This window comes from Diorhabda carinulata, chromosome X, assembly GCF_026250575.1.
Source record: "Diorhabda carinulata isolate Delta chromosome X, icDioCari1.1, whole genome shotgun sequence".
NCBI lineage: Eukaryota > Metazoa > Arthropoda > Insecta > Coleoptera > Chrysomelidae > Diorhabda > Diorhabda carinulata.
The window spans coordinates 24,743,403-24,757,946 of record NC_079472.1 but is presented as its reverse complement, the minus strand read 5'-3'; the positions used below and the strand labels follow the sequence as shown (position 1 = coordinate 24,757,946).

The window sequence follows — 14,544 nt, the reverse complement described above, 5'->3', positions numbered from 1 at the left end:
ATTTGTTTCATTTTTTAAAAATATAGCTTTTACAAAATTTAAAATTCTTTTGATCATTTAAAAACGTTAGACATATTTATTTGGCCCTATATATTACTTTATATTAACTATCATCAACATAAAAACCAACCTCTAGGGGTATTAAAAAACGTAATACAGACATGATTTTTTCATTTCAATCAAATTATTATGAAAGCTACAACTATACACCATTGGTATTAAAGGGTACATATGAACCTTTGTAAATAAAGGGTAAACCAATTTATCAACTTCACAGATATATACCCTGGTCACCATAGATCCAAACCTCAAATTTATTACCCCAAATATACTGATTAACTCTGACTTTTTTTGAAATAGGATTTGTTCTATTCTTGATCCTTTAAAATTAGATACAAATATTTTACATTACTTGAAGGACTTTATTGAAATTTGACATAAATTAGTTTGTTTGAAAATTCATATTACATGATACATTGGGAATAACAGTGTATATATATAATGAAAAATACTACGTATAAAGTTGTTCCAAATATTTAATGGTATTTGTAGTTCCTGTGGTGACCTGCAAAAAGAAAAGTATAATTAATGGATTCAAAACTTTTTTTCAAGGATATCAAATGAAACTATATGCCAACTTACTTAATTTAGTATAATTGATTGAGTAGAAGAAGATCATAGATCCAACTACAACATGTAAAAATGGAGCAATTCCAGATCTTTTAGGCTGGACATACTTATGCTGCCATCTCCAGTATGCTAAAATTAATATAATTAATCAGATCATACTTACAATTAAAAAATATAACCTGAAAGTTAGTTGCACTTATATAATATTCTAACACCAACTTTGAGGTATAGAATCATACCATGGCATAGCAGTAAGTCATCTAACAAGATCTTTTAAAAATATCAATTAACTACATATTAATTGCAATGAAAATTATCCAAATCAACATAATACTGACGTGCATACCATTTAAAATTGAAGATTATAAATAAGTTTGTTGGAAGATCTTATGCAGACATCCAATAACCATCAATTCATCACATTATCGGGTAAATTTACTTTTAATTATAAAAAATCGGAACTGTTCTGCACATTCACTCAAAGCTTTCTGTCATTTATTTAGTGCATTTCATTCATTCTTCTCAAAACTGTAGAAATTTGATGTATATGGAATTTGTATACTTAGGTGAAAATTACATCTATCTTAATGGTCATGATTAAGTAGAAAATTTGTTCTTATTGGCTAGTCCTACTCATAAACAGGATTGTTCATTTTTAATATAATCAAATAATAAAATTTTAGTTTCAATTTATTTAAATCACTAAAGTCCACATTCATTGAACCTACCTCTACTAATGGCTCCAGCCAGAGCTGATGGCGATTTATTACGACGAGCTAACCATGCACCAATCTCTCCAACTTTTACTTGACCAAATGGAGTATCAGCTAAAAATGATTATATATTCAAACAAAAGAAGCATTTTGAATCTAAAAAACTTGAAAATTTGCCAATAAGTAATAAAGATAGATCCCGATTCGCGAAATACCTTTTTTTAATTATCAAAAAAAACTTTGAATCTATTACATAATATTCAGACTAATAATTTTTTAACTTACGCTTTCCATAAAAACGGGCAGGATCGTATGGTCCATGAATTTTTGGATTGTACTCTGCAGGATAATCACCAAAAGCCATTTTAAATATCGGTTACGACAATCAAAAATTATTGAAAAATTTACAGACCTACGTAACCTCAACCTGGATGTAAAAGTCCCCTCACCCCTCAGTATCTAATAGTTGTTTCACTTCTACAAACGTAGCTTTAATAATCCAATTTGATTGGTTATTTTTTACATAAATGTCAAAGTGGATAGATTTGTAGTTTGGGCTTAAGACAGTCTTATATGTGACATTATGGCATTCTTTAGAATTATATTGACAGGTTACGGTTAATTTTGAGATGGATAAAATTATAATTGGTCGTATGTTTTACAGTTGATATCAGGCTTAAGATCTGTCAAATTTGAAAAACCAGTTTTAAATTTGAAATAACAGAAAAATTCAAAAAAATGAAAAATGTTCATTAATATCCTCATATTTTGCTTTCATTTCCATCAAGTAAAAGGGTTTGAAAATTATGATATTCAGGAGTCAGGACGAACACAATATCAAGTAAAGTATTGTTAAAAACGTGTATATCAGCTAAATAATTTATATTTTTTTTATTTCAGTTGTTGCAAGAAAGAGGAAGATTGCCTCATTATGGATCCTGTTGGAAATCTGCCCTCGAATATTTGGAAATTGGATGTAAATATATTACTGAACAAATACAAAGTGAAATTGCACTCCATCTTACAAATTGCTTTTTGGCAATGTCTGGTGAGGATACATATAATTGCCATTCTGATAAAAAATATAACTTGAGAGCGATATGTATAAGCAGTATGAATGATAGGGCTTTCAATGTGTATACAGAATTTTACACACATACTCAAAATATGTGTGGTTTCCTACAAGGACATGTATGGCAGGAAATGATTGCCGAAAACACCATGGTCGTTGGAAGACAATTAGAGAAAAGTGCACAACATCAAAAGGATCTCTTAGATGCTCAAAAAGAAAGCTTTAAGTTACAAGAAAAGATGTTGCATCACGGAAAAGTGTTGGAAAATATTTTAGAAAATTTATTTGCTTCTTTCAAGGAGCATCATGATATATTAAACTTATTATCAAGAACCGTAGCGGATTTAAGAAATTGGATTATTGGAGAAATGTCTTGGTTTGAATCAATACTTTTCTATGCTGCTTCTGTTGTTATAATTTTAATTTTAACATCTTCATATAGAACTAATTCAGCTAGATTAGTAATTTTATTTTTGCTTCTTATAAACTATTTAGTTGAAAGATTAATATGTTTCATACATGTTTTCCTTTCTCATGAGGGTAGTTCAAAGATATATTCTGAAGTTTACAACTATATTTGGATTTCTCGATATTGCTTTATGTATTTATCTTCATTTATATTATTATATTTTAGTATTATATATAAAGATAATTCTACAAAGCAATACAAAATTCTTTGTTCAATTCAAGAACAAAATACAGAAATTTTGAAAATACTTCAAACTTCACAAAAAACTTCAAAAGCCATTGATAGAATTGACAAATTATATTTAAACAGAAGTAATGAAAATATTGGAGATAATAGTTTATTGAAATCTGCAAAAAATATTTCTAATAAATTACAAAGAGTAGGTACCTCGAGTGGTTCTATTAAAGAGAAATCTATAAATACTCTTCGTTCTGTTAATACCAAGGATAAATATAACCTAGACGTATTAGATCAGAATCTAAAGTTCACGTATACAAAGTGAGTCATGAGGTACTTTACATATTTCTACCATATGTAGAGTCACTCAGGGAGGATATCCCATGCCAATAAAAAATTTCAACACCTTTATTAATTTAAAGGGTGATTTTTAAAATTAACCATAAATTTTTTTGACCATAGTGTACACAACTCATTTAATTTTGTAGATTTTTTCATGATACATTACACTACTATCAAGCATTCGGTGATGATAAAATATTCAGGTTGTAGGCTAATCAACTAAATTTCAATTTTTCCCTTATGTAAGTAACATGATCTTTGATAGTATGCAGTTCACTTTCACATTTAGTTTCGAGTTTGGGGGAGTTGGAAATTAAATTTAAAATGGCATATTAAAGTTTTATTTGCAAAGATTAAAAATTTATACTACTTAAAAAGAAAATAGAATTTCACATCCAAATCCCAATATTTTCATCCCAATTTCAATTAAGATATTTACTTATGAAATAACTGTTCTATTTATTTTACTTCATTTTGGAAACCTCTCAAATTTATTTAAATAAATTGGCAATAGAATTATGTACTAATTAATTATGATTGGGTAGTATAACTTTCATTATCTTGCTTATGTCTTGAATATTGAGTTATTTTGATATTTATTTATTTATGGATTCAAGTTTTCTTTGAATGAAATTGTTATTACAAAACGTAAAACGTTATTTAAATATAATTATTATGCAAATCTAAAAAATGTAAGACTAAATCACATAAAAACTTAACTGCGACCTTTTTACAAACAATACAACCATCAATATTCTCCATATTCAATTTTATATATACTTGAATATATACAATTGTTTAAACAACGAACCCAACACACTGTATTTAAGTTCAAATTTTTTATATAGTGTTATGTAATTGGATATTAAATTTTTTTAGTTTGTACTATTTCATTTCTTATCTCCAAGTGAAAAACTGTAAAAATTTCATCAGTATTCACATAAAAGGACAATAAAAATTCTAAACAATAATGTTAATTTCCATAGATTCGCTCTGATTTATCGTGTACATTTTAAAAATTTCCTTCGACTTTTGTTGACCGCTGATATACTATATAAAATCTGATTACTATTTGTCTGATGGTATTCTATTTGTTAGGTCTCAAATTAAGGATTTTTAATTTCAATATATGGTGATGGATTATTAGCAGCAGTATTTATTTCAACTGTTTTCAATTTTATTCTGAGGCTCTTTTTGAAAATTTACAGTTTAATAATTTTCTTCTAATTCCAGAAAATTTTCAACTATTTTTGTCATCTCAATCATGATTACACAATTCTACTGGATGTATTGTTACTTGTTACTATATTGTTACTTCTATATGTGTGTCATTGACATTTCTTGTTGTCTTAGACATCGGCTCTGGCTTAGATATTTGGTTTGGTCGGAAAACTTGTTTTCTCGAACCAAACACCTGTGCATTGATTGTATAATTATGACGTTGTTGTGAAAGTTTATATTAATTGGTTGACTCGGAAATTTATCATTATTATTATTTTCACTATTCCCTGGATAAATAAATTGATTTTTCTGTTATAATTGTTATTATTTTTATGTTGACTAATCTGATCATTCCTTAGTAAATTTAAATTTTCTTTAAAATGACTATTATTATTTCGCGACTTCTAAGGAGTTAGGTTTCTACAAATACATATTATTTCTTATTATGCCTGAACATCCTACAATAAAGATGTTCAGCGCAGTTTTCTCGCAATGATTTATTTGGTAGTTTTTGTCTATTTCACTTAAATTAAAATCATTTCTTATCCGTTGTATTGTTTGACTTTTCAACAATTGTAAATGTAACTTTTGTTCCCAAAAGTTTTCATTTTTAAATGGTATTGTTAATTCTTGTAAAATACAGTCGGGGTCACGTCTGTTAGCAAAACATTGCTTTAACGCTTCTTCTATTTTATGCTATGTAATTAATTCCATGCTATATTCTACCGTGTCCTCAGCTTTTCCAGTTAATTTTTCCTGGATACATTCCAAAACATGAGTGTTTATATAATGATCATTGTAGATAAATTTTGATAATCTCTTTATAGTATTACTGTCTCCGTTGTACGGCTTAAAATTTTCTAATTTCAATAATTTCCAATTAAGGGTTTTTGGGTTAGCCGTGGCCATTTTAAATGAATCGGAATCAATAATGATATTCAATTTATTAAATGTAGTTAGTAAATTTTCTAATTCTTTAATAAAATTAAAAAGTGATAAATCTTCTCTTCCTTGCCCCAGTTATAGATAAGGATAGAGTTCAAAAGGAAAAATACAACAAAATAAGGAACTTAGCACGTTCAGGCGTTCTGAGGCCTATTTCTTGTCCCTTGTAGATCGTAGGTCTTTATACTGCTTATAAAAATACGGAGTCGAGTTGTTTATTGCGACAAATCGTAAAAAATTCACGACAGCACGAATCCTACTGACTGCGCCAATTGAGGATTTTACTCCTTGAAAAACTATTTTTAAAAAACTTTATTCACAAAAATTGACAAATTACAATATTGAATGAGTTTTAATAATTCAATCGTTGAAATTAATCTGATTCGTTCAACATTTTTTTTCGTCTCTCGTTACCATTTGTTTACTTTTTTCGCAAAACGGGTAATCTTTTGTTATGTTTATAGCATAGAAGAAATAATTTTGTAAATTACGAAAATCAAAATTCTCATATTGTTTATGTTTTTGATCTATCATATTATATTCCTTAAATAATATTGTTTTATGATTTCAACACAAACCATTATAATTGTAGACATTACATGACAACGGAACATGGATGTACAATGCTGAAGTCAATGGATCCTAAAAACAGTTTATATTTGACACTGACAGTATTAATGACGGATGACGGGTCATTCTGCTCTTCAGGGGACAGTGGTTATAAAATATAAACAAATTTATTATGGCTTTTCGTCTAAAATAACAATAATTAAGTGTTCACAGCTTTAAAATGTTTGTAAATAGTTATTTTTCAATATCCTAAATTAGTTTAGTTTTCTACTAAACTGAATATTAAACAATGAAAAGTATAGAAACTATAGTGCCATATTATATAGATTCAATAATTTGTAGTTGACTGGAGAATTGGTTTCAGTCTGTGAAGGAATTTTTTGAGGTAATATAGTATAATATTCACATAAAATATAAAAATACCGTTTTCCTGATTAAAATTTGCTAAATTGTTATTATTTATGTTTACTTAAGAAGTACACGTTGACAGTTTTGTTTAAAGGAATAATTGGTAAAGATCAACTACTTTTTTTATTACGTATAGGTTATGGAATTTCTTCTCTGGTTTTTATTAATTGTAAATATGTCTATCAAATACAAAGAACAAATCAGTTTTGTTTGTGATGCTAAAGTGGTATTCAAAAAAAGTTTATTTTACATCATTAATTTAAGGTTTAGAAGCACGATGCTTCTTTTTATATTCTATAAAGAATTGAAGCATTATGTCAGTAGCCACAAAAAATTTACATTAATTAAAGAATATTTGCTGATTGACCAAATATGTATAACATATTAATCATCATAAATAATTGAAAATGTAAATTTTATTATCGATTTGCTATATTTTAGGCAATGCAAAGTAATTCTAAAGCAGGACGGAGGAGGTACAGTTTGGGACCCTCAAATGGGCAATTGCCTAACTTGCTTCAAGGAGCCCATTCAGATGGCCCCAGACGACTCAATCAACCACAAAAATAAAGAAGGTAAATATGGTTCAATTGAGGCAAATAAAATCACTACCTGTAGCTTTTACGTCTTTCTAACACAGATTAGTTCGTATTCAGCCACATTTCATTTGGATAAAATATTAACTTCTTTTTTTTGTTTGTTAGATGCTTTACAAATGGTCTTCTCTTGAGAATATTATTTTCAATTCAAGAGATTATTCATAGAAATACAGATTTATACTCAAATTCCCTTACCTACAATGAATATCTAGAAGAAATTATATTTTATTTATTCAAATTAATGATTATTTTCAGTAAAGTGGTAATTTCTTGGAATAACTAAATAGTTGTATAATAGGATATCCAATTTCTTCCTGTCTAACATATATTGTAATTGAGTATGTAGAAGAAAGAGTAGAAAAAGTGGATATTTTGTTTTTCAAATGCTATGTTGACAACTGTTTAGTTGCAAGTAGACTTGTTAATAACTCAAAAATGAACAACTAAGAAGGAAGAAGACTATAGTGAAGACCACCTAAATGATGGTGAAAATACAGGACTTTGTCTTCCGTGGAAGACTTACTGGCAATGAACAGACAGAAGCCTACTAATATGGTCATCCATGTTACAAAGATAAAGAAGAAGCTGCTTTATAATGTAACCAATATTCTCAAAGCCAAATTCATAAAAACCAACACTTCACCAAAATCAAAGCCAAAAAATACATACATAGCTCTCTCTTAGACAAATCAATTATCAAAAAAACTAAAATACATTCTATTTAAACACAATTAAATTAAATATGTGTCATTGTCACTATTGTTCACTAAATTGAAAAACAAAAGTAAAAGTAAAAATATCATATGCTATATACTTCGTCCCATGTTCAAATTGTATAATAAATTACATAGTATTTAAATTTTAATAATTTTCCAGAAATGACCGAAGCTCAGTTATATCCAGCACCGAGTCATGTACCAGCTCCTACCGCCCCTCCAGAAACAATACTAAGTAATGGCAACCACTTATCTGCGCCTCCCGAAGTAACTGCCATTAGCCGTCTTTATCCGTCTAGTCGAAGAACTTATTCTAAATCCGCCCCAATCATGGGTACCTCTGAAAGTAAACCTTCAGAATCAAAGTTAATTAGTCTATTTGAACAATATAAGGATAGTTGTGAAGACTGTATCCTTGCAGAAGGTAAGACATATTATAATTAAGTTGCACTTCATTTTCCATTTAGTGTTTTTATTATATTATCATTTTATATTTATTTTTGGTTTATGATGAATACATAAATAAATATGTATTCATCTTCAATTTATCTTTTTTGTTTTGACGATCTGCCTAATAAATCTTACCAAACATGATTTAATACAACATGCCTAGTCATGATCATGAAAAAATATTAATGAATGGTGGGAGATTGGAAAAAAGACTTTATTTTCTAGCTTGAGTGATTTAATTTTTTACAAAAGTAATGTTCTTCGGCTATTCAATTTAATAAAGTCTTCTAATAAGGATTTGTAATTAATTTTTGCTGCTAAATGTTTTATGAACTTTCAAATGAAAAAATCATCAATGACAAAAAAGAACTACTAAGAATACTGTTTTATATATTCTATATTCCAAATATTGTAATAAAGGTCAATGGAACCAAAAAATATTTCAATGTTGTTAATTAAAACATTAAAAATAAAAAAAATTAAGGTAGCTTTAACTTTATTCACTCAAATTAATATGATTCAGTAGTTCCATATTTCTTACAATAATTTGTTTTTCTTCTTTCCCAACCACCTATTAATATTTTTTTTTGAACAGTTATATTCCATTCTCTTAGTAGAAATACAAAATTTGAGAAATTAACTTGTGCTTAAAATTTTTCAGAAAATTGGAAAAAGGCTATTAGGCTTATAAGAACATAATTAATACTAAAAATGATCTTATTTCAAAATGTTTAATAATAATGAAACACATTTCCCTTAATTTGTCCTTAGATACAGCATACAAATGTATAAACTTGTTTCCCAGTTGTTTGGTGCCAAAAAAGTGTGTGACTTTGTTTTTTCGTTATTCATAGAAATAATTTGTTTATTGAACTTACAGGTATAGAACAATTGTGTCAAGACTTATCTATATCTCCTGATGATTTCAAGATACTAGTACTCGCATGGAAACTAAACGCAGAGCAAATGTGCTGTTTCACCCGCTCAGAATTTATAAACGGACTTAAATCAATTCGTGCCGATTCAATAAAGTCAATCCAGATACGTTTACCGGAACTAGTTAGTGAAGTTGAAAATAACTATGAACAGTTCAAAGACTTGTATCGTTTCACTTTCCGTTTTGGACTGGATTCCTTTTCAGGGCAACGAATTTTACCAACGGACATGGCAATTATTTTGTGGAAATTAGTTTTTACAATAAGGGAACCTCCGATTCTTAATAGGTGGCTCAATTTCTTAGAAACCCACCAAATAATTAGAGGCATACCAAAAGACACATGGAATATGTTTCTTAATTTTGCTGATCATGTAGGCAATGATTTGAGCTGCTATGATGATAACGAAGCTTGGCCAAGTTTATTTGACGACTTTGTTGAATACGAAAATGATCAAGCTAATCAGAATATTTCTAAGGACATAGAAAAGGAGTCTGATGGGTTTATCATCACAAAAGATTGATTGTTTCTTTGTAAACTTTATCATGAGCAAACTGCCTAAGTATTTTCAAATTGTGAGGATTATTTTATTTTGCCAAACATTATTAAACTATAATTAATTGGTTGAAAAATGTTTCATAAAATTATTATTCAAAAAAAAAACATAAAACTAGTTTAGCGCATTGACGGAGCTCTTAATTGCCACATAAATAGAAAAATAAGGAGATTTGGTTGTTTGTTGCATCAAATTTTAAGAACCTTAGACCTCAGACAATGAGTACTTGAGTAGTACTAAAACATAAGTACTTCTATGAATTCTAGTACTTGGTAGACTACTAATTGAACTACAGAATGTGGTAAACAATAATACACAGATCTCATTTATTATTAATAAAACTTTTTGTATAAATTTGCAGATCTCTTGCAAAGTAAAATTAAATCCTCGCACTTTGAATACAGTATTTTGTATATAGATATACAAATGATATGTTGTGATATGATTGTAGCTGTTTTAAATTACTTTTATAATACAAATGTTGAATTGAACACATCGCTTATTAATAAAAAATGTAAATCTATTTAACAAGTGCTATAAGGGTGCTAAACGTTATATTCTGTATTGGAGGTAGTTAATTCTTTTCTTAAGTACTTATGCAAAATATTCATCATTCTCAAAGTATGTATTCAAAAGAATTCCTACCACTTGAAAACAATCAGCTAGTGATGTCTTGACTTATAGTTGTCTAATTTGTTATCATAGTAATATTTTGGAAACTTAATTCCACACCAGCACCTCTAGTAACAAATGTGGTAGGCTTTCTAACAATGATTTACAAAGTACATATTAGATTTGTTTTGCTTTTGCTGAGAGTAACATTTATACCTAAATTAGAATTTTTGAAACCGTTAGTTCATATTCATACACACTGTTTACACTACCATTATTCCAACACTCACAATTACACTGTCTGACGCGCGTTTCGATAACAAAGTTATCGTCTTCGGAGACTGGAAGAAACATAATACCTATTAAAATGACCTTATTTATTCCAAAATTTCCTATTTTCGCGAAAGAGAGTTGGTTGGTGGGTAAATTTCATATAAATAGGTAGGTTGTAAATGTAAAAATAAAAACAAATTAACCTACCTCTAAACAGACACATGTATATTTCATTAATGTTGTAAGTTATAGTATGACTAGATATTTTGAATTCTACACCTGAATCTAATATTAGCTCTGTATTGATTTTATTAACAAATCATAGAGATGTCTATTTTTTTCTAAAAGATGATTGAATTTATTTCTTCGAAATCTTAACTTTGGTTAGAAGATTCTGCAATTTCGCGACTATTTTGTATTCATAAATAAAAACAATTTGGCATATCTTTAGATCTGCATATCATTACAGAATAATGTTCAATATGGTCACTTTTCATGCAGAAAAATTAAATTATAGAACAACAAATATTATATCTCATAAAATATTTAGACGATGTGTTTAAAATTCTACTTAAATTACATATATTCATTCAAATAATTTAACTAGGTCATTGAGAGCTCTATTTTCAAATGTAAATTTTAAACATATAATTAATCTTTGCAAGAGAACACTTTTGGTAGATTTATATTTAATACACAGGGTACAGTAGTTTAACTTACTTAATACTTGATAAAACCCATTGTATTAATTGTCCATTAACTTCTTGGGCTATTAGTCCATCTTCAAAAATAACTATTACTCCTTGATGTTTCAGCAAAATGTGCAGTTGGTATTCGCTGCTCCGATTGATTCTAACTGAAGCAGCAGAGAGACCTAATAGCCCAAGAAACATTCAAGTAAACCCCATTGTAGTGTTCGAATAAAATTTGGTTTTTTATAATGTTGGCATATTTTTATTTTCTTTCCGATTGTTGGTTATCATTAGTCCATTGTCAAAAACAACTATTGCTCCTTGATGTTTCAGAAAATTGTACGGTTGGTGTCTTCAGAAGTTGCTTGCTGCTGATTCTAACTCAATCAGTCGGAGCACCAGAGAGACCTAATAGCCCAAGAAACATTCAAGCAAAACCCATTGAAGTGTTCGAAAAAAATTGTTTTTTTATATTGTGCGCATATTCTTATTTTCTTTCTGAATGTTGGTCTAATTGTTTTTTTAGAACAATCATTAATGCCATTGCATCGTCTTGTAACCAACTGTCCCCTAACTCCAACTCAAGTAACCATGTTCCTGAAACATGTTTATATACTGGTCTGAATTGTCTTCACTGAGACATCATTCTCCTCAAAGAACCAAGCACCAATATCTGTGTAAATTGCGGATCCAAGTGTGTCCTCAGAAGACTGTAAAGAATTTTAAAGCAATTCTAGGGAATTGGTGTCATCCCAGTAGAGCGTTTTTTGCTGATGGTTCCATATAAATGTAAATGGACTTCACAGATCAAAGATCGAAGTGGCGTCTCTCAAAAGAAACCAAAAAGACATCAACCAAAAAAGTTATGCTATTGCACCCTCTTTCAAATAGAAAATATATGAACAAATGTATATAGTAAAAGATATAAAGCAGAAGGTATTTATTCTTGAAACTTACAAAAACCAACCAGCCTTGAATCTATTATTTTCAATTTTACTATCTTAACGTAGATTTTTAGAAAACAACCATAAGGAAACGTCCATTTGAAATTAGAGTGCTTATAGTACGAAAAGCCTTGAAAATACTGTACCTATTGTTTGGCAGCAATATATAAATTTATTATGGTGATCGTTAAAGATTAATTTTTTTGCGATGCTCTAAAAAGCTTGTTTTTGACGAAAAAACACTGGGAAATTTTTTCTTATTTAAAACAACTCGTGCTACTACGCGATCTAAATTAATTTTTGGGTATAATTTTTTCTCTGAAAGTATCTTATTAAATTTGAAATAATAATTTCCGTCAACAAAAAGTTTTTTAAATGGTGTCGCAAAAAATTTTTAACGACAACCCCAAATTTTATTATACCCTTACATCAAAAACTAAATCACCTGTTTGCTCATATGTTGTAATGATTCTTATTACGTACCTACTTTGTTCTAATCTTGGGTTCGTAGAATTTTCATTCTTATTAACTAACTTAATCTAGGTACATAATAAGATGATCTTAAAATTTGGATATATTTCATTGTATAGAAACAATGAAATATATACTTCTATAAATTTTATAGATTAACAGTCAAATGTTTTATATTTTTATTTGAGGAGTGGAAGGAAATACTTATTTATTCATAAAATTAACAATGTTTATGTATGTAAATAAAAATAAATAATTAAATAATTCTGCTTAATTACCCTACCGTCTTCCTATCTTCTAAACAAAATATTTTTTTCTGACTTAGCTTTAAAAGCGTGGATGAAGCTGGTGGTACTTTGTAAAAAATTCTTATAATATAGAACCACCATTATTTATAGGATATGTGAAAAATCAAAAGACTAGCATTTTGGACATCTACTCCAGAATCAACAGCTAAGCAGCTTCTTTACCAAAAAGACGACGGCAATTGAAGTTAAGGTAAGTATACCAATACAAGAAACACTAGAAGTGAAAGAAAAAAATGATTTACTCAAGTTTATTTAAAATATATCATAAGTACTCAAGAGACAATAGTTTCAGATTAGTTTCCAGACTAAAATTCTGATGTTATAACATTAAATAGGGTACTTGCATGGTTTGAGAAAAAAAATAGTTTATATACAATTTTTATTATAATTTTTTTTAATTATTTGATGAATGTTTATAGAGGAAAAAATTATTGAAAATGCAAAAAAAGTTTTGTAGGTAGTTTAAACATTTCAGTCAAGCCGCCATATTGCGTGACGTCATATTCATACTGAACACACTATTTTCACTATCACTACACAAACACTGTTTGACGCGCATTTCGATAACCAAGTTATCGTCTTCAGAGACTGAGGGTAACTTGGTTATCGAAACGCGCGTCAGACAGTGTTTGTGTAGTGATAGTGAAAATAGTGTGATCAGTATGAATATCACCAACAGTTCCAAAAATTCCAACTTCTTAAAGGAATGATCACTATAGCTCTCGGCTACCGTCGTAGACTTCCAACCACTAAGTTTTTTTACATAATATTTGCTCCTCATTATTCTACTGTGACAATGACAGTCCTTTTTTTATTTAAAAAACGATGATATTTGATATCAAAAGGGCGTACGCAAATAGTCCACATATTTACCAATAAAACTGGAAGAACGATTGACTTTCGTTGTCGTCTTCGGAAGATGTATATCCAATGATTTAATTGTTATTTCGATATATTCAAATAATAAATTATACAATTCATCCCGCAGGCAGGCTCCAAATAATTGAGAGAATAGTTACAACGTTAACCATCAAGTAAGTCTCATCTGGTGCCTCGTTTATACACTTTTAAACCTACTCATGTGGAAAGATTTTTGATTTTTTTGGACGACATTGGAATATTTACTAACACAATAAGGGCGCTTGACTTGATTATTGAGAATTTACTCCACAAAGTTGATAAGCTCCATATTTTTTAATTTTCCTGTATGCTAAGAAAACAAGTTCACTGAAGTTGTCTTCTACATTTTCAAATTACACCATTCCAGACCATGAAGTTGGTATATGCCAGAGGTCGCCAATGTTTTGATTATGAAGAGTAAAAAAATACAATTTACAAAATTTCGAAGTTTTCAAAGATGCTATTTATTGAAAAAATGTGAACATTTTTTATTATTCGAAATACATGATAATATGTGTATATTTAATATTTTCATAACAAA

General features: G+C 28.6%; 3 protein-coding genes across 3 annotated transcripts; 2 read left to right on the top strand and 1 right to left on the bottom strand.

Moving 5' to 3' along the window:
* Positions 1-401: 401 nt before the first annotated feature.
* Positions 402-1,842, bottom strand: LOC130902432 (putative ATP synthase subunit f, mitochondrial). The gene is made up of 4 exons (XM_057814579.1): positions 1,629-1,842; positions 1,359-1,457; positions 643-759; positions 402-565 (listed from the first exon to the last, which is right to left on the bottom strand). Exons 1-4 carry the CDS (start codon positions 1,705-1,707, stop codon positions 537-539), a joined length of 324 nt encoding a protein of 107 aa, XP_057670562.1. The 5' UTR covers positions 1,708-1,842; the 3' UTR covers positions 402-536.
* A 61-nt stretch (positions 1,843-1,903) lies between these two features.
* Positions 1,904-6,097, top strand: LOC130902430 (uncharacterized). Its single transcript, XM_057814576.1, has 2 exons — positions 1,904-2,184; positions 2,244-6,097. Exons 1-2 carry the CDS (start codon positions 2,089-2,091, stop codon positions 3,384-3,386), a joined length of 1,239 nt encoding a protein of 412 aa, XP_057670559.1. The 5' UTR covers positions 1,904-2,088; the 3' UTR covers positions 3,387-6,097.
* Positions 6,098-6,219: 122 nt separating this feature from the next.
* Positions 6,220-12,765, top strand: LOC130902431 (DCN1-like protein 3). The gene is made up of 4 exons (XM_057814577.1): positions 6,220-6,524; positions 6,989-7,122; positions 8,023-8,286; positions 9,193-12,765. Exons 2-4 carry the CDS (start codon positions 7,044-7,046, stop codon positions 9,768-9,770), a joined length of 921 nt encoding a protein of 306 aa, XP_057670560.1. The 5' UTR covers positions 6,220-6,524; positions 6,989-7,043; the 3' UTR covers positions 9,771-12,765.
* The last annotated feature ends 1,779 nt before the right edge of the window (positions 12,766-14,544 follow it).